Genomic DNA, 20,937 nt, shown 5'->3' on the forward strand with positions numbered 1-20,937 from the left:
GCTTGTCTATCACCAAATTCATTGCAACTTAAAAATGCATCGGATATTTGGCATGTAACACTGATGTTCACTTCATGTCAAACTGAGAAATCCAGGCTGAGAGTAAAATGACTAGCCTTCCCACAACCTCTTCCCACCAATTAAAATCTGTTGATGCACATGTAGAAACAAAGATCATAAATGAAATGGTCATATGGGATATTAAAGAAAAATTTGTTTCAACTGTTGGACTCTAGAGATACTCGTGCATTTTGATGTTTACACAATGTTTCACTGTTGGACAAAAAATGAAAAAACATTCACATAGTGTTTGGAGTTTAAAGAGGTAAAACTGATTAGACCTTGTATAGTTGTGTTCGAAAAACAGTCTATATCTTGACTTAAAGGCATAAATCAGATTTGGGTCCATCACCACCACTTACTACAACCAACCACCAGGAAACGCACTTACCTGGGAGCGAGTTCTTACTTGAAATTCGTGTAAATTCAGTGAATACAGAGTGCAGGCAGATAACACCTTTTAACATATTCTAACCTAAATCAGTATGAACATGTTGCTAGTTTTTGGTCATTGCCTGTGAAAATGAACACTTGTATAATCAGCATGGAAACTGTTCGTGCTAAACCAGAATATTATACAAATTCGCTTTCATACAGTCATTTTCAGTTGATATGTTAAACAAAGAAGCTTGAACAGTGTGTTGCTCAATTTGTACCCTGTGATGTATCTGAACAGCCTCCAAAATCCTGATTATCCACATTTGACCAGGGATGTTGGCGATTAACATGAAAGGGTTGTCGCCAGCTTTGAAAGGAATATGAAATAAATGACTTTGGATTATCCAAAAGTGAAAAAGGGCAAGTGACAGCTCTTCCCATGTAATGCTAACCAGCTTCTGCCCACCTAATCGGGTGTTAACTGCTTTCGGTGAGACTGCACAAAAAAAAAAAATGTATCATGTGGCATGAAAAAGAGATTGCATAGGTGTTGCGCCGATGGTGTGGTGATGAGATTGGAATTTCATATTGGAACTAGAAGCATTTTAATGTATCATTACCTTATTTTGCTTAGTAAGATTTTCTAGAATTGTCCTTATTTCATTTCATTCTTCTGGTTCCCCTTCAGTAAGATCGTGCCTGTGAGCCAGCCAGCTGCCAGTGGGGATTCTGAAATGACAAACAACATTGACAAAATGTCCGACCAAGAAAACACATCAGCCGTAAGTCTTTATCTATCTGTGAATATGAGTGTGATAGGATGAAAATCTATTGATACTGTAAACAGGTATTGTTTCATGAAAATACTGTTCTATCTATACCCATGCACCACCCCCCAAAAATAAGAAAAGGAAAAAAAAAGGAATATGTATGTTCCAATGACCTTCGCCAGAATGTTAATTTGTCGTCGGTTTATGTAAACCGAGAAGATTCAAATGTACATTTTAATTTATCATGCCTACAAGATAAATTTTGTTAGTCTGGCTGTTAGGCTATTTTCTGCACCAGTTTTACCATATTCTTGTACACAAAAATAGGTGCAAAGACCCGATTACCTCACTTGTGCTTCGATGATACAGTTCACAACGTGTGTTGATTTTTCAAAAGCTGTCAAATGCACGACTGCTTAATGTTAAGTAGAAATAAAGAAATTGGACATTTAATATGTGTTTGGCAAGTTTTATGCTGAAACGAATACCATCATTGTTTAACCAAGCCAGGAAATAAAATGCTGCACATTGTCCTTTATCCAATAGTGTTTTGTCACGGTAACTACAGACGTTCCTGAATTTGGATATAATAACCTCAAACTTTTTATAAAGAAGAAAATTTAAATATCAATCAAATAATATTAAAAAGAATATGCATTTCCTCGCAGGTGCATGCCATAAAAAACATTCTAATATGTACCTCAAGTTGATAAATTAGAAAGTCCGTGCCAACATCCGCTGTGGGCAACACCATTTTGCCTAAGAACTAGTCATGAAGTCTTTGTGTTAAGAGGAGAATTACTGTCGGAAACCGCCGAAGTGCAGTTTGTACATTTCCGGAAAAACTCTTCTTCACAGAAGGTAGCGAACAATACAGTTTGTTTTCCGCTTGACGATCGAGAAGCCGAAATGTTGGACGTAGGTTCCGAGTTTACACGAAAAAGCTGGCAGTTTTAACAGCTCGCATTGGCTGAGAGGCAACACACCCCCGTATAAATTAGTGTTAAAGATGGAGGACGCGATGGACTCGGCGATTTACGCCAGCTTTGTCGTATTCAGGCTTTAAGTGTATGGCAAGGAAGAATCGCACAAATATGCAGCAGGCACCACCAGATAGAAAAAATGTGCTCTTGTCAGCCTATACTTTCAAGTTTTCTTCTCCTTCAATAATTCAAGTGGTTGGATCATGCTACGCACAAACTTAGAAATTATTTCTAGGCGTGCATACATTCAAAATACCTGGATGATTTAGTAGGTGATTAAGACGTGATCATGGGTTTACACATTGAAGATGTCGTTGACCTTGTGGTCTCGACTGTATTGACTTCATGGATTTTCCCATAATCCTGCCAGATCTTGGAAAGTGGAAGAAGCTATACCCCACTGGCTAAACATTTGGGAAATTCGTGTTACAGCACCATCCCTGCAGCATCAACATTAAATGCTTCACTCACAAGATCTGTTATGTGGTGGTGTTTTGCGTTGCTTTACGTTGAACTTCATATGGCATTAGTTCATGAGCATTGATTTGTTGAGGCGCAGATTATCCTGTCAGGCTGGGATCTCTGGCCGAAGTGATTAGCACGTGGTGAATGAATCATGAGCGTCTCACCAATGCAGTTTGCTGGGATTTCAACACAGCCGATTCTGGCTTCCTCTCTGGACGTCGTCTGCTGGTGGATGGTTGTGGGTTTTCCCCTTGGCAGAGCCCATTTCTTCCCAGCTAATGCTGGCTATCGTCGTATAAGTGAAATATTCTTGAGTATGGTGTAAGCACCAATCAATAAAAAAAAAATTATGCCACAGCAAGCAACAATGCCTTGTAGGTGTGTGACTGAGGACACTTAGAAATACAATGCTGTAGACTCTGGGTGGCAGTCTGTTAAACCCCGTCCAGACTAGCCAACATCACTCAACTTATGTTGACTTAACAAGAGTCAACAGTAAGTTAAATGCTGTTGATTTAAGTTGAGTGTCCTGTCCACACTACACATCAGATGTGTGAACTTTGTCCAACACTGTTGAATGGTGTTGAGCTGTGTTCTTTGCGATAAATTGGGGGGAAATCTCCATATTTTCTCTAATGTACAAGACACAATGGCGAGCAGCCGGAAGAATCGTGTCGTGGCTTTGTCAGCTGTGCATATTGCCATGGCTGTTCGGCGTAGAAGATCTCTCATCATGAGACCAGTTTTTCTCTGTTGCCATTTTGCCCAGCTCATATGCTGTATGACGGTCACATTACTTCTACACGCCCGTTGGCTACTTTCACTCATCTTGTTGACATATGAACATTCCCGATTCAACCGTGTTGGATAGTGTTGAGTGTTGTTGAACAAACTTGAGGAACCCGTCCAGACTACTCAACACGTCTCAACTTGTTCACTCAATTTTAAGTTAACTCTTGTTGATTCAACAATAGTTGAGTGATGTTGGATAGTATGGACGGGGCTTAAAATCATCCACAGCCTGGCTCAGTTAATGATACTTTCCCTCGGTGTGCCTAACTGTGTATGTCTTCTTCAGACTCCAGCAAATCCAGGGTCTGATACAACAAAGCGACGACCCGGACGAGGGACAAACCAGACACAGTACCTTCTGAAAAGTGTTTTAAAGCCTCTCTGGAAACATCAGTATTCATGGCCTTTCCAAAAACCTGTGGATGCCACGAAACTGGGCTTAGTGGTGAGTAAACTTAAGATTGAATAGCTTCATCTTTGTCTAAGAATGTTACTGTAGTTTATATCAGATTGAAAGTGGTTGAAAGAGAGGCAAGGAAGGAAAGCTGAATTAGGCTGGACTTATAAAGCCAAATGTCATACATGTGTACTTCATTTACTGCAAAGTAAAATGGTATAGGAATTATAAAGTCATTTCATTTGTGATACAAGGGTTTCTCCTCCCAGTTACAAGCTGGAAACTGATACATGACTTGTTTTAAATGGCATGTGTGTGAAGATAAAATATGAATACAGTGGGAACCTTATCAATGAGAAGGTTGAGGTGGAATGTTGTCACAGTGATGGTTGGTTTTATAGGAATCTGAACCGTTATATAAGAAAGCCAGGTTTGAAACTTGTCATCAGATTATGATGATCTTTATTATGTTTGTAGGATTACCACAAGATCATTAAACATCCTATGGATCTGGGAACAATCAAAAAGCGACTGGAAACAAATTACTATTACAGTGGCAAAGAATGTATACAGGATTTCAACATCATGTTCACAAACTGTTACATTTACAACAAATCTGGAGAGGTAAGAAATCTGTGGAAATGAAGATGTGTTGAACCCACAGCATGTACAGAACAGTACCTGGCAAACTTTTGTAGTTTAATATGGATACAGCATGTATCTTAAACTTATAGTACATTGTTTGGAGCAAAGTCAGTATCAGTATGATGGTTACATGTAGATAAACTTTGATTAATCTCCTGAACTATGTTATATGGCCAAGAATGTCCCTGTTTTTCAGCTTTGAAGAATTAAAATTGTCAAGCATTGACAAAAATTTTATTTATCTCTTTATAGGATATAGTTGTGATGGCAGAAATTCTGGAAAAGCTTTTTTTACAAAAGGTTGCTGGAATGCCAACAGAGGTAAGAACTTATATCCTGTATTTTTGGGGGGGGGGGGGGGGGGATTTTATACTGCGTATTGAAAACTTATCATTTACACTGGAGCAGATGTAACTTACAACAGTTGAGCTCAACTTATTAGTCCTATGTGGTGCTAGTGCGTAGACAAGAGTGTTGATATTTATGCTACATAGTAGTTGTCAAGTTTTTCTTGGTTTCTGGGCAACAGCAGTTTTAGATTTGCTAATCTGAAGTTGTATGGTTTCATAATTTGGTTGTATTTTTGGTAAGGCTAAGTATTGCAGATTTTCAGGTCAACAGTATTTACCTGGACCAGATCAGTTTTCCGTTCACCTATTTAGATGTGTGCCACGCAAAATGAAATGTGAGGCATGGCATGTGGAATTGTCTTATTTTGGTATTGGTGTGTGTGAATTATTGGTGCTGGAAAATCTAACCTTAAAACACTGACTCCTATTTTGTTTATTTGAATAGGAGATCGTTGTGACTGAAAATCAAAGGCCAGGCAAAAAACCTAAAGTGAGAAAAATACCAATGCTTATCTTCTATAAAACAGAATACCTCATTTGATGTCTAACAGGTTAACCTATTTGTCTTCAGCACTTGTTTCTTTTTTTTTTTTTTTTCAACTGTATTTATGGTAGATGCTCTGGGACTGCTTGTGAGTTGCTGAAATATTGCGCATGTGGCCTTGCTGTAAACAAGTACATGCCAATCATTAATTATTGATGAAATACCAGATGAGCCTTCAGTAACTTGCCGACAAGGGTTCTGGAACAATGTATGATTCGTGCACAACTTCTGTCATTGAAATTATTCTCCTGCATATAGCTTCTACCAGAAGTTTGTTGGTCCATCAGAGCTAGCCCTGAGAAAATAGCTGCAAAGCAGTTTTCCGCTTTCCTCTTTGCCATTTAAGCCAATCAGTTGATGAGTAAATCAGAGGTTTAATGAACATAATAGACATAAATATTTGAAGTGTAGCTGATGATTTGCCTAAGTTTGACTACAAGTGGAGAATAAGTGGGGAGATGAGATCACTTGCCTCTCACAGCAGGAATGTTATTCAGATTAATGTCTTTCTAGTTTGACCTGTCGTGAAAGGCTCTATCCATAAACCTGACAGCTGTCACTCATGGTCGGGTGTAGAAAACTGTAGATTAAATGAACTTATTGATGCTTACTGGCACTAGCTTAGTAACTGCTACTGATGTCTTCCAAGAATAATGTTCGTACTGTTATGAATTGAGATTGTTGGTGTACAGTGTACCACAAAGATAAAAATTAAGATTATATTGCATGAACTTTTTTCTTATTTCCACAGGAAAAAGAAACTCTGCCGCCAGGAAAGAGAGGACCGAAAGCCAAGTCTGCAGCCCCCAAAGCCGCTCCGCCACCTGTTGCGAATAACATATCACCTGTGTTGTCTCAGACTAAGATCCCCCCACCTGTGTCAGTGTCAGAAACGAACGCTTTACCTGAACCCAAACCCCCTGTAAGTGCTAGTAAACCCCCAGCCTCAAAGGCCCCTCCAGCTGCAAAGCAGGAGACCGCATCAGTGGTTGCAACCTCCACTTCTAACAGTACTGTGATACCTCCATTTGCCAAGGAAGACGTAGGCCCGAAAGAGGAGGTAGGGGTGGTGAAGAGCACAATGCCCACTGAGCCACCACCGCCACAGGTGTCCCCAACAGTAGTCCCACCCACGCAACCTACAAAGGTTTGTACTGACTTGCAATGCTTCTATGTTGTCTGGGTAAAATGTGAAAGTAAAGGCCATTGTGTGTCTTCACAGATGAGTGTTGTCATAGACAATATGAAAACAACTAAATGTAGTTTGCAGTCCAATGAATTACTTTAAAAACATTGTTTTTGAAACATTCTGACCCCTTCAATTCAAAATCAGTTCTATTATATTTTCTTAAGAATGTTCTTTTGGTACTCAGAGGTGATATGTGGTAACTAATGAGCTTGTGGCAATGGAATAACCAGGGTTCTCATTTTGAGCCGGTAGCTGGCGGAGCTCCAGCGGGTATTTTTTCACATATCGCCGACTACAACCATCTTACCAAGCATTTTCACCACTAAATAAAGTTGTAAACTGCTCTTAATCGTCAATGTACTTTTTCACTTCGGCATTGGGACCAAAGGACAAGATTTGTATGTTTTTGTATCGTTTTACAAAATAGATGGAATGACTGACAGAAAGGAATTTTGGAATGTACTCAAACACAAGGTTCTATGATTTACTCACAGGTCTTCACGTACAACTGTACATGTATGTAAACTCAAAATAATGCACTCCAGAGACTGATTTCTCACTGTGCAATACAAACACTGACTGAAAACCAGTTTTAAATGTCAGTGTTGACTTTTGTCTGTCTTTGCAGATTTTTTTTATTTCAATGATTAAAAATTTAGGCATAAAAATTAGGAATGATGTGTACTCCCAGAGTTTGAAAAACATTGGACAGTTTAAAATATGAGGAATGCATATTCCCCCTTCCCCACCCACCAAAAAAAAAAAAAACGTACAATTCGCAATATCTTTAGCCCATGTAATTTGTTAATCTGGAAATCTGACTGTTGCCTTTATTTTAGGGACTGGTCCTGGGTTAAACATGTAGGAAATCAAATGTATATAGCTTGGTAGTGCTTACATCACAACTTTTCCGCTACACTTTATCAATAATGCATTTAAACAAACTATTTTGTTTTAGAATATGTACATAAATAAGTTACCAATACATTTAACTATTTACATGCATGTGAACTGTGCTTAAATCTTAAATCGCTGTTTATGCGAGTCTCTAGCAGAATGGATGAGGCTAGTTCTTCTGCTCTCTTTTGTTAACTCTAAGAAACCTGTAAGTCATACATTTCATGAATAGCACTTTTTCTGTGACACACTTGTGATTTATGAAGCTTGTCTTTTCTGGCAGTGTCTAAATTACAACCATGGTGTTGGGCAGTTTTATTATTGTTTGCTTTTGCTGTGCAGTGCTATATCGTATGCAATTATTTTTTACTATTGACTACATCCTTAGTGTCAATGCTGTAAAATGAAGTACTTCACTGAATTGCACGAAGTTCTTGAAGAGTAATATATAATTTCTGGTGACGGCTCTTTTGCAGGCTATAACTGATAGACAATACCGCTTTTTAGTGACAAATCAGATAAGGCCTGGCCTTTATTGGTATCCTTTATTGGGCTTTGGCTGGTCACACTTATTTAGAAAACAGATAACAATAACAGGGCCTGTTAGTTATTTGCAGAGCTTAAAGGTCTACCTCTATATTTTACATGTTTAACACTCATCTATATAATTAACACATTTGGATTAGGATAAGTCAGGGATTTTAGTCTGAAATCATTGCTGGTTCATACAAGATATAGATATGAAACTCTCAGCCTGCATCTTCGGATTCTGAAAGTGATTTTGATTTGGGCCTGTTTTTGTGATTTAAGGTACTGTAGTCTGACAGTTGGACAGGAATGAAGGATATCATTTTGCAATGATTGAAATGTTTTATGAGAAAGTATACTTTGTTCATTTAGTGCTTACAATGTTGTATACACTCACATGCTTGCACTGAAGTTGGAACTTTTGAATTGTTGAAATCGGATGACTGCATTTACTGCAAAGACAGTTTCTAGCAGTCAGTTATTGATGACTCCAGTGTCAGCGCATAAGAGGTGGACGAGTACATGTATACTATTTATAAGTAAGAAAAAAGGAACACACAAGTAAAAAATGATGTTTACTATACCTGAAACTTTCTTACATGCTCATTTACTAATTAGAATTGTGTATATACATGTAGGCTCATCAAACATCCGCCTACTTTTGCGCAGCAGCCTGCCACTTCAAAACAAAATGAACACCCTGGAATAACATACTTTGCTCAGAAAGTGGCATCGAAAATTGAAAAAGTTATAGCCTGAATGGAGTTTTTGTTCTGCATGGTGTTGTAATGACATTGTGTCATAATTCTTTTTATTGCAGACCAAAAAAGGGGTCAAGAGGAAAGCAGATACTACCACACCGGTACCACCTTTTGATCCGCAGTATGAGGTGCCGCCGATACAGGAGAAGATAGCAGCTAAAATCACACCTGCACGAAGGGAAAGCATTCGGCAGATCAAAAAGCCCAAACGAGACTTGCCAGATGAGCAGGTAAGGCCAAAGGTATGTGAACAAATTCCTCAAATCAAGCATAGATTATGACCTGTTGTAAATAGTGAACATTAATATGCCTCGTTTAGGACTTGCTAGTTTTGCTCACTTGCAGTAACAGCAATTCAGCCTTGCCTTACTAAATTCTTGTGCAAGGTCACAATTTCTCTACCACCCAGTCTGAACTTGGCTATGGCTTTGTGATCCATCGGGTTGATTCAAAGTCACAAAGATTAAAAATTGAATGCGATTTGCAGGTATGATTAATTCCAACAAGGTGTAGGTTGGATAAGGGGAGATTGTAGAGGTTAAGGGAGTTGGAGGGAATAACATTTTATGTACTTGTAGTGTATTTCCTGTGCACAGTGGAGGAATTTGCTTGTAGTTATCATTAATATTCAGTACTAGCTGTTAATCTAGAAGCAATATCAGTTGATTTAGGGCTTTTTGAAATTGTTCAGCTGAAGTGTTGAGTGATAGGAATATTTAAGTTCAAATGTACTGTTTGGAGTTTGCTAAAAACGATAGCCAAAAAAGTGCAGAATGTATAGGGGATTGCAGAGTGCTTAAGGACTGTCCAGTTGAAGTAATTCCATCATGAAATGTGCAAATATTTATCTTGCTTTCCCCTTCAATTTGATTTCTAAAAAGAATAATTCAATTTCCAGTGATGTCATTTTAGTAACTTGTACCAGTAGTTCTGCAGATACTAACAAAGCCATTAAGAGATGTATACAACATTTTGCACGGGCTAATTGATAAACCATTAAGCCAACTTGACAAATCATAAGGACAATTATTGATTGATACAGGAAGTTGTGAGAAAAATACAGTTGAATTGTTCAGTGATTCTTTGTTACCATAAACAAGCATTTCATGTAGGCGGATCAATGATCGGCTGGTTGGGGGGTTTCCTTCCCTGTCAACAACCTGTGCATAATGTTTGATGCGTCTTGTAGGCTGTCCAGCTCTGACACTGCCATCTTGCCTGCCTTTGTCTTTATGCCTCACTTCAACCCTTGTATTACTTTTCAGACGAGCACTGCCTTTCCCAGCGCACAAGGCCATGGTTCCAGTGAGGTAAAACTATAACTGGACATTCCCCCTGCCTGCTCTTATTTTTGTGTTGTAGTGTCTACTGTCCTCTTGTGTATAGTTCAGTTCTCAAGTGTAACTCTCACTAATAACATGTGTACTTGTAGTTTAGGTCCAGCCATCAGAAATATGTACATGTCGTACTCTTAAATGGATATTTGTCTTAGCGATTTTATTGCCAGTTACCATATACTGAATGTTTCAGACAAAATTCCTAAGTCTTCATGGCTAATCTGTGTTTGATTTTTGTTTTATCCCCTGCTATTTGAATTAAAATGTAATTTGCAACAAAATCCTGCAAACTGCGTTATTTAACCTGTATTTTGCCTCTGATGTAATGCATGCATTTTAACATTGCATATTTGAATTTAAGGATTATGAATTTTGTGGAATAATGTGCAATTCTTTTAAAAAAAAACAAAAAAAACAAAAAAAAAAAAAACGGGGAGATTGTAGTGGTAGCCGTCATTTTCTTTGTGTTTGTTCCTGCTTTTGTCCAGCTGCAAATAATTACACATTTCTTTTGTTCTGCTTTGCTGTGGCTAAAAAGATTTGGTATCCCTGGTATCAACCTGGTTAGTGTAATAATTGCTGATGGGAAACTTGTTTTGTTTTCAGACACCGCATGGTGCGAAAGTGAAGAAAGGAAAGTTATCAGAAGGGCTAAAGTACTGCAATGGAATTTTGAAAGAACTGTTTGCAAAGAAGCATGCTGTAAGTCAAAAGAATTGAAAATGTGCCTACTTCAGTGAAATGTTTTTTCTTTTTTTTTAATGCTTAACAAAGGGGTTGTCCATTTTCCTTCCATCCATAAATCTGAACACCTTTGTATCAGTTTATTGTGGTATTTATTAATTACGGATAACATTTAGTAAAATAATGCAAAACATCTGCTGCGTACCTGATTGTCTCCTGTCCCATGTCAGGTTATGTTTTACTACTTCAGATAGAATCGCATTGATGGAAAGGGTGAATTTTCACACTTTCTCTTTTTGTGCATTATGGCCCCATATTAAGTACCCCAAATGAACCAAATAAAAGGTCATAAAAGTATTTTTGATGCTGCAACATGTTTTTTCTCAGTAGGGGATATCCTCCTACTTAGTACAAACATCAAAACCACTTTTCTAAAATCAGAACTTTCAGAATCTGGGATTGTTGACAACTGAGTCATGGACAAAATGTTAGGTCCTTTAGGGAAGTTTATTGGAAGGGAAGGTTGTGTATCACGTTCTTTTCGTTATGCAGGGTTATGCTTGGCCATTCTACAAACCTGTAGATGCCAGTTCATTAGGACTTCATGATTACCATGATGTCATAAAGAAGCCTATGGACCTGGGAACAGTGAAGGTAAGTTCTGTTTTGTCTTGAATATTTTCTTTTTTGACCATATACTGCCAGTTTTTTAACCAGGAATTTCTGAGCAAGTTGTAACACTTGTATGTATATGTAAGACAGAGAAGCAAGTATTTTGCAGTTGTAAATAAAATCTTCAAGTAAAATGTTCATCCAGTAAATTGCATTCAAAATTGCGATTTTTATATGACCCTACGTTCAGCAAGGTGCAAGGTTATACAAGGCATTCCACAAAGCACATAAGAATTTTACAGGTTATGACTTGCCTGATTTATGTCTGTAATTCATCTAATTTTTGGGACACCTGGTCTGCTCTTAGTAGCTAGTATTCATGTTATTGTAACAGGAATAAAAGTATCTCTCTTTTTTACATGATTAGTACATCAAGTGTACAACATATATACATATACACAGATGTAATTTTCTCTGCACCGTCTATCTATCCTAAAACTTAAAAAGGATTACACTAAGTTTAACATGCGATTCTAGTATTCTACAGGATCAGAATTTAGATCCATTGAATGTGTGTTGACGAAGGTTATTTTTTGGTCATAGAATACAAGGTGTGAACTTATGGCTTTTGTTGTTGTACGAGATGCATTGAGCGTCTAAAGAACAATTACACAGTGCATAGCTTAAATTATTTGTTGCAGAAAAAAATGGAAGGCAGAGAGTACAAGAATCCTCAAGACTTCGCCGAGGACGTTCGGTTGATCTTCACAAACTGCTACCGTTACAATCCTCCAGAAAGTGATGTTGTTAACATGGCCAAAAACTTGCAGGTGAGTGCAGTTGTAATGTTCTCAGAAGTGTCTTAACCATGTATGTGTCTTAAATTTGGCTTTCAGAAGAGACAGTTAGTAGTGTTAATATAGAGTTCACAAGAACACACCACTTCCAGAAAACTCCAAAAAGTATATTTCTGGTAACTTTCTTTGAAAGAGACGTCTGGGTTATAGGGCCATAAGGCAACGTCATTTGCAAGAAAACCTCTGTTCCCAACATTCAGGTTTTAAACTAGCCCCTCCTGGGCAATGAACTGTCACGCCTGCAAAGCAATGGCAGGCCTTAAGAATAGTTATTAGCTGCTTAAATGTGGTGGACATCATGTTTTTTTCCCTACTTCAGAGGAATAAATTACATTCTTAATAAAGTGAAATCCTTTCAGTTGTTATAGCACTGTTAATACTATTACATCTCTGCCAGATGATATAATGTGCAGTGGAATGCATTTTGTCTTACAGGATGTCTTCGAACTGAAGTATGCACGTATGCCTGATGAGCCCCATGCACCCCCGGAGACCTCTGCAGCTGCACCGCCACCTAAAGATCCCACGTCCCCTAACAGCTCGTCAGTCAGTGTGATTGTGTCTAGTTCAGATGAAGAGGATGAGAGTGAAGAGGAGCGAGAGAGGCGGTTAAGAGAATTACAGGAACAGGTGGGTCCTTGCAGCATTCTAATTTCACCCAGAGCTCTGATCACCATAATTTAAGCCACAAACCCTTCAATAAGGTTTTGAAAAGGGATCGAAGAATAATTTTATCAGTTCATTCAAATCCTCCTGGGCAAGGAGCCATTAAGCTTATTCAGCAATGATGGTCTTCATAATCAATGGAGGGCACAGAAAAATCTCTTGTTTTAATCCCAGTCTGTCTTTTTGTGACATGACTGATTCATGCCTTGAGAACATTGTAATAAAATGTTTTCTTTTTTCATACCATTTTTTGATTTGGTTTGATTTTGAACTGGTTTCTGATATTCTCTTCTTACAGTTAAAAATGGTGCAAGAACAACTGGGAAAACTTACACAGGAACATTTTGCTAAGGCCAAAGAAAAGAAAGACAGAAAGATGAAGCGACGGAAAGAGCGAGAAAAAGAGCGCGAGATCAAAAAGGAATCCAGAAGTAACAAAGAACCTGTGCAGCCACCAGTGATACCTACAGTAACAACGCCAGTGGAACCAATTAAACATCCAAATAAGACAAATAAGAAATCGAAACTGAAAACACCTAGCCAAAAGCGGCCAAATGGGCCCAAAAGGACTAACGCTAAACCAAGCTCTAAGAAAAATAAGACACTTGCTCCTGGGCTGGTCCCACCTTTAGTGCCCGAGTTTGATAGTGAAGATGAGGACAATGCTAAGCCTATGACCTATGATGAGAAGAGACAACTAAGTTTAGACATCAACAGGTTACCAGGTAATTGTGTGCTAACAATTCATTATCTCTGGTTTGGTTTATACCTGTGCATTTTGGTTGGTGTGAGAAGTGTGTTATTTGTCTTTTATTGGCAAATACTTGGTGACCAGGTGAAATGTGCATCTCTCTATGTGGATGATCGTGATGTCATTGGCTCCGGAGAGTGAATCAGCATAAAGCTTTCTCCAAAGTGATTTTTCTGTTGCTTAAGGATAATCTTGCCGCAAATCACAGCCAGGTAGAAGTTTTAGGTATGCACATGGAATCTTTCATTGTCTGGAATGGCCTTGTTCCTCCATGAAATGGCTGTCCGGATCTGTATGAGGTATTCAGGTAAATGGCCTAAAATTTCGCCCCCAAAATAGTATGTTAATAGCCAAATGTGATGAAATATTACCAGTAGGATATGAGCCTCACGCCATGAGATAAAAGGTGATCGAACCAGCTGATCGCCTGTCAAATGTAAATTCAGGGGGACGAATTTTTGATCACCATGTAAACTCCAGAGGAATGATAATTTCACATGTTGGCATGTACAGTGTGCTCTCAGTAGGTTACGAATAGCTAAATTTATTTATCTTACAGGAAAATTCGGACAAACTTCATGCCGGTTTAAATAGAAAAAGAACTGATCACCGATGTCAGTAAAATGAAAATGGCTGCTTGTGTTGATGAGCGTAGACTATTCATTTGTAACGTGACCTATATTTTGTTTTATAATCCCAAATAAATTTTCACACCTGAGGAGTTTGCAGATGCACATGGTTTGAAAAATGACTTTGAAACAGAATGTCGACTGTAATTTAATGATAAATATTTTAATTAACGCTATTACCACGTTAAAATCAGCGAAAAGAATACACATTACAAGGCTGGACAAAATTTGTTAGGTTGAGGGGATTGATTCATGGGATAGGGGTGATCAGAATTTTGATCTCCTGGCCGAGAATTCAGGAGAAGGATTTTCCGATCCCTTCATTCATCCTGATGTCCAGGCTTGAACCTGTTTTCCAAGGAAACCTCAGAACACTTTTCTAAGATGAATATATGTCGCTGAATCAGGCACAATGTGCAACTTTGTCATGGGCGAAAGTATCGGTCATTTGCCATATGTGTGTGTTTATAAGGTAAACACAGACTTCACAAGTGAAAGTATCCTTGTAAGAAGTTACAGAGCAATGTCTGAAGTCACCTTACCACATAGCCTGGGCAAAATGCACCCTGTAACTTGTGAGGATTAGATTTCTGGTATGTGCTGGTTACCTTCAGTTTTGGTTTATAAGAAAATGTCTAGAAATTTGCTGAGAGTTATCAATGTGGCCATGTAGATAAAATTATATGGGGGCTTAAATCCATACTCCTTGCAACGCATGCGACATTGTATGCATCCATTAGTTGAAATCTCTATCACCACTAGCAAATTTTATATAGAAATCTTAATGTCAAGATCACTAGGTTCCTGTTGATGAACAAGAAATGATGTCAGAAATGCAAAACCTTTGTCTCAACCTTTGTTTCCATTGAGTATTGATACATGTGTTGATACGTAAATGTATGTGGTTAAATCACTGATTTAAGTTTTATCTAGGAGGCTATATATTTGGAGTGCTCAAAGTTATAATAGTTCACATGTAGTCATTTGCAGAGCTATGTAATTGACGGTCTTGAACATGCAGTTTGTAGATTGCCATCATACTTGATTCTAGTCTGTCAGTCATCACTAAGTTGGCAACCAATCACATGTTTTCTAGCCTCAGTGTTGTCCTACCAAGAAAAAGCATGTGGAAGCTCACTCGATGTGTCTCCCACAGGATTTGTTTTTGGGATTTGTCATAGGGAAAAGATGGCGCTATAGTTTTGAGATGCATATAATGGACGTGCAAGTGTGATGTCATGTTCATTAGTCTCCCCCGCGCATTAACCGCAGTCGTCTAATAGGTGAACTGTAAGGTCTGCCAACAATCTGCTAATGGTTGTGGGAAAGCCCGGTTTCCTCTCACCATAATGCTTGCCATGGTTGTATAAGTAAATATTCTTGTACGGCATAAAACACCAATGAAATAAATCTATACATGAAAATTCCCAACTACGATTTTTCATAGTATCTACAGGTTTACAGGTTAATTTATACATCTCCTCTCATCATGCCCTTGAACCTTCCCAGGAAAGATTTGCTCATAGGATTTTATTAGCCAAACAAGACATACCTATAGCAATTACCAGTTCAGTAGCCGGTATCATAATTCTGTTGAAGTCTGGAAAATGAAATACTTCATCGAAAGGAAAAACTTTAAACCATTTGTCTGTGTACAGTTTTAAGCCAGTTCTCGTACAGCAAGTATTACAGATACACAGATAGTGTGTATAATGTGTAGTGACTGACCACATGAACAAATGTGGAAATGAAAAAAGGGCTAGCCACTGGGACTCCAGATATGTGCTTAGTCAAATTTGCTCCTGCTTCATCACACGGTTGAAAGAGGAGAGACATTTGATAATGCAAAATGTCACATGTGCCTTTCCATACTGTTGCTTGCTTATTGCCATTTAAATGTTGTCTTCTTTCCACGGTTAGTTGTTTTGTAATTCATGCGGACACAAATATGTAAATGATTTAGTAAGTAGTGTCCATTACATGTGTGGGTTAGACCTTCAGTTTAAAAACTTATTTTCACTCTCATGCTGACAGCTGACAAATTATGTTAATTTTTCAAAAATTGTTTAGATGCTATGAGTTATGTACAAATCTATCTTGTGCGTGCTTGTACACAGGAAGCACACCTTAAATTTCTGTAATTATTTGTGATCAGGGTTTGGAATGACCGGGTTCAGCAGGCAGTGGGCAGGGCATTTTAATTTGACACAGAATTCTCTAAATTGAATTTAGTGTTACAGATGAAATTGTGTACATAACTTAGTGATGAACTATAACTATTCTATTAATTTATGTCTCTGAAAATGCTAACCAACTTTTTTTTGTTTTGTTCTTTTTGTAGGTGACAAGCTGGGGCGAGTGGTACATATAATACAGTCTCGAGAACCGTCCTTGCGAGATTCCAATCCAGATGAAATAGAAATAGACTTTGAAACTTTAAAACCTTCAACGTTGAGAGAGCTAGAAACATATGTTATGTCCTGTTTAAAAAAGAAACCTAGGAAACCATATAGTAAGTATATCAATACCAGATAGGGCAGGATTATTAACTTTCCCCTTTTGCCTCCCACCATAATGCTGGCCGCCGTGGTATAAGTGAAGTATTGTTGAGTACAGCGCAAAACACCAATCAATTAGATCATTGATACCTTTTTATTGCAGCTTATAGGCAGGTAGTGCTTGAGAGACTTTGAAGGTTGACTCAGGAGTCCCTTTTCCTCCTTTATGAACTTAACTGCCGAAAATTGAACTGAAAATTTTTGCAACACCTGCCAATAAAAAAAAGCTGAAAGTCTCCTGCATGAGTTCTTTGCCATCCTCCCTACCAAATTTAAGTTCATTCAAACTGGATTTTGACACACAAGAATGTGAAACAATGCAAATGTGTGAACAGGAAACTTTTTTTTTCGCTCATTGTAATCTTCTAGTTTAGTCTAATATTTGCAGAAGCATTTAAAGGACATTTTTACTCTTCTGTACATAAAGCGGAGTACTGAAATGTAATTTTTTCACTTCAGCAAAAAAGACGCCAGGGAAGTCAAGGGAAGAAGCTCAAAAAGAAAAGAAAGAAGAATTGGAACGAAGGTTACAAAATGTCACTGGTCAGCTGGGAACATCAGCAAAAAAGCCTACCAAAAAAGGTGAGTCTTGTTTTTGTCGGAGTAGGTTTGAAACGTGGTTGACATGTATCACTGAATTTCAAAAGACAACTCTACATAACCACAAAACCAAGAATTTATTTATGAAAACAGCCAATCACTTCCATCTGTAATATTACAACAATCAAATCTGGCAAAAACAGTACAAAATGTTTCATTATCAGTAGTATTCATGTATGGACATGTATAGGTGTAAATGAAGGCACATGAACCGACTGTCCTTGTTTGTGTTCACAGAGGAGGGTAGCGTGGTTGACGTCGTGGGTGGGGCAGGCCGTACCCTGACCAGCAGTAGCAGTTCCTCGGACAGTGACACCAGCAGTGACAGTAGTTCTTCCAGTTCCAGCGAGTCCAGCGATTCCGAATCAGGTTAGAGCTCTCCAGTTCAAATCTGAACGAATCCACACTTCAATTTGACTGCTATTGTTAGAGAGCTGTTACGGGCTCGTTATTAATATGAATGTAAATTATTATTATTATTGCACCATGAATTCGTCTCGCCATTTACACGTACAACAAGGACATAATCTGCTGCTCTACCCGCGTGCTATTCCTTCATTCAACTACCTAGAACAGCTACTTTTGTTTTTGATAGATTTGTTTTTACATATGTGTGCATATGTATACCTAGCTGTAGAGCGTTAGAGGTTATTACTGTGAAGCTACTGTTACAAAACTATAAAATACACAGCCAAGTTGAGGCAGCAAACTCGTGAAACATCCCAGCATATATGTTCGTACATTCGAAAAGTAGGTGTTTATATTCACTCTTTAGTATTGTTATTGATGAAAAGTGCTTTATTGTTTGAAATGAACAGATCTCTGTTGTATATTTCGCCAGAGTCATTTGGTTTAGAGATAGTCGTGTTAGGATTATTTATTTTTAAGGTTTATATCTAGCCACCGAGTGCAGAATGTGTTAGTGGTTTACGAGGCCTGCCTATTGGGGGAAGGGTTGGTCTAGTCTGTGTGCTGCTGCTACTGTAATGTGTGTCTGACTGTGCGACAGCCATGCAGCAAACGATCTGCGTCTTTTTCTTTGCCCGTTTTTCTTGTCTTAGATGCCAAAGTTCATTAAAATTTTCAAACAGCCCTCCAGCACGGTCAGTTGAATGTCCGGCCTCGGCAATTTTGCCATCACCACGGAGACGATGGACCTTCACCTGGTTTGCGGGGGAAAAAAGCAAACTTCTGCTGCCGGTCAGCATATTTATTTATTAATTTATTATTGCTCCTCATTCCACCCCTCCAAGAACCCCCCCCCACCCCCTTCACTGTCTTTATATTTTCCCATAATTTCAAATGGGTGTTTCTCTTTTCGTCTTCCCATCTACATTAGAGCCTCTGACTCTCGGCTGGTTACTTTGTGATGCAGCCCCACAACTTCTATGCTGATTTCTGTCTTCTCGTCTTGGTATGTTCAGTTACTAAAGAGGACGATGGTACTTTACCTTACAGATCAGTCCTCTCCCCAATAGTTGGCCTCAACTGCATCACATTTTCATTGCACTCCATGGCGTCCTGTCTGTTCATTCTTGGCAAAATTGAAATTTGTTAGTGGATTTTAAAAGTGAATGCAATTGTGTGTTTTCTGATACACAGAAAAAATTTGGGACACAATATTGTCTCTTCCTTTATATATATACACATATACATGTATATATAATTTTTTTTTCTTTCCGCAATACAACTTTATACTAAGTTTTACCTATTGCCTACTCTGTAATTCCCCCCCTCCCCAAAGTATTTTGTACATAAAATCTGCTGTAGCATGCAGTTTTGTTACATAAACGATACCAGTATTGTGAATTTTTTGTTAATTTTGTATATATTCATGTCATCCGTCAACGCTGTCATACCTCTTCATTTTTCATGCCCAAAAGCCAATAAAAGTGTCCGATTTGTACAAGTGAGAAGCTGTGTTTGTAGTTGCTGCTCTTCCGTGTTGTTTCTGTGTGTGTGGTAAAGGCCTCGAGATCGCTACACATTCTGCACTCGCTCGGTTTTCAAGGCTAGACAGGAAATCAGTAATATGAGGATTAGGGTTATTCTATCCAGTTGCGAATATAGTTACTGGAAAAACATTTCTATTGGACAATGGGTAACTCTTGGTGTGTTCAATCTTTTGTTTTCACTCCTATTTGTTTTGTTAAAAAAAAAATGGCTTCGGTTCATAAATGAATGGGATAGATCTTACATGATCTAAATTCCGTTTTCTATTCAGCTTGAAATCAGTTGGGGTTGGGTTCAGAGCCCTGTTCCTCCGAGTGATTTTAGTATGAATATCACATTGGAAGCAACAACCAATACCTGAAGTTTGTGATTTGATGGGATTAGGGTGAACTTGGATCTAACCTACATGTAACTGCCCTTGTGTTCATATTTAACAACCTTCTTGGATTGGTCTTGTTGCACATCAGAATACATGGTTAGAATGGTTTTAGAAGAGTACATCAGAGTTCAGCAAGAGAAGTGTCGGAATTACGCTGGTAACTTTAAAATAACCGTTCTATCATTTGGGAGTGACTGAATGCGGAACTTCAGCTGCCTAAGCTAATTTGGGCTGAAGAAGTGTAGTCTTGATTATTCTTGCCTTTGCAATGGTGGGCAAACTGAAATTCTAACATACTGCCAAAAAACATCAGAACCATATTTGTGTAAAATGTGGTCAAATGGGACCCAAATTAACCTGACATTGGCATCATAACAGTTGGGTTACAATTTGCTCATGGAACTGTCAGTGTTGTGCAGTCCGACTGGGACATTTTCTGGAATAAAAGATTAAGCTGATTTACATGTTGACCAGTGAGTTCCTATCCCAGATTAGATGCCTTTCTTTTGTGTCCTATATCAAGAGGAAGCATTAACACAAAGGGAGTGTGTCTTGCTTGAAAGAATAACTCCGCCCAGGACCTGTAACAAAAAGGGGCAGAGCAATTTTCACACAACGCACTTTTTTTACTGTTCATAACAGTATTTTAAAATAGATGGCTCATATCTTGCCATATTCAAATCACCTATATACCACATAGCAAATGAGGGTTCTGCACTATTTTAAGACAAGGCTTGCCAGCCAGACTTTTGAATACTGTGACAACTCTGCTGCTGTGTGTTATCTAGGTGATTTTAATATGGCTATCTACATTTTATTTCAATTACTGGCAGTATACATGTCTGCAAAGTAAGGTTGTCAAAAGCTCTGTTGTAAGCAGGTTTAAAATCTGTTCTCCAAAGAAAAGAAAACTATACCTGTTGTTGCCACTTCTCCAAGGCTCTGGAATAAACATTTGCTGGACAAGAAAAAGGCTGAATAAATAATGGGATATTGTGACAGGCCTTGTCTCCATATTTCTGGCTGTGTGATCAAGAACATGACAGTGAATGCTACCCAGATTTCTTTTCTGAAGTCCTTCATAAATATCTGGTATATCCTAGATTTTTCTCAGTTGATTCTACAAAAACAATGGACAGGTCCTCTAATATG

The 20,937-nt window shown here is 38.3% G+C and overlaps 1 protein-coding gene across 6 annotated transcripts in view; it reads left to right on the plus strand.

Moving 5' to 3' along the window:
- The window catches only part of LOC135480113 (bromodomain-containing protein 3-like), a 37,665-nt gene that overhangs the window by 2,384 nt on the left and 14,344 nt on the right, over positions 1-20,937 (plus strand). The window contains exons 2-17 of one of the 6 annotated variants that reach the window (XM_064759871.1): positions 1,131-1,220; positions 3,735-3,893; positions 4,323-4,469; positions 4,743-4,811; positions 5,286-5,330; positions 6,136-6,531; positions 8,819-9,001; positions 10,025-10,069; positions 10,703-10,798; positions 11,333-11,434; positions 12,094-12,222; positions 12,685-12,879; positions 13,214-13,640; positions 16,637-16,807; positions 17,313-17,435; positions 17,691-17,822. In XM_064759871.1, the coding sequence (XP_064615941.1) occupies positions 1,131-1,220; positions 3,735-3,893; positions 4,323-4,469; positions 4,743-4,811; positions 5,286-5,330; positions 6,136-6,531; positions 8,819-9,001; positions 10,025-10,069; positions 10,703-10,798; positions 11,333-11,434; positions 12,094-12,222; positions 12,685-12,879; positions 13,214-13,640; positions 16,637-16,807; positions 17,313-17,435; positions 17,691-17,822 (2,509 nt within the window). Of the gene's footprint in view, positions 1-1,126; positions 1,221-3,734; positions 3,894-4,322; positions 4,470-4,742; positions 4,812-5,285; positions 5,331-6,135; positions 6,532-8,818; positions 9,002-10,024; positions 10,070-10,702; positions 10,799-11,332; positions 11,435-12,093; positions 12,223-12,684; positions 12,880-13,213; positions 13,641-16,636; positions 16,808-17,312; positions 17,436-17,690; positions 17,823-20,937 lie in introns of all 6 variants that reach the window. The other 5 variants (XM_064759872.1, XM_064759875.1, XM_064759874.1 and 2 more) reach the window with 5 other exon arrangements.

Source organism: Liolophura sinensis, chromosome 13 (assembly GCF_032854445.1).
Source record: "Liolophura sinensis isolate JHLJ2023 chromosome 13, CUHK_Ljap_v2, whole genome shotgun sequence".
Taxonomy (NCBI): domain Eukaryota; kingdom Metazoa; phylum Mollusca; class Polyplacophora; order Chitonida; family Chitonidae; genus Liolophura; species Liolophura sinensis.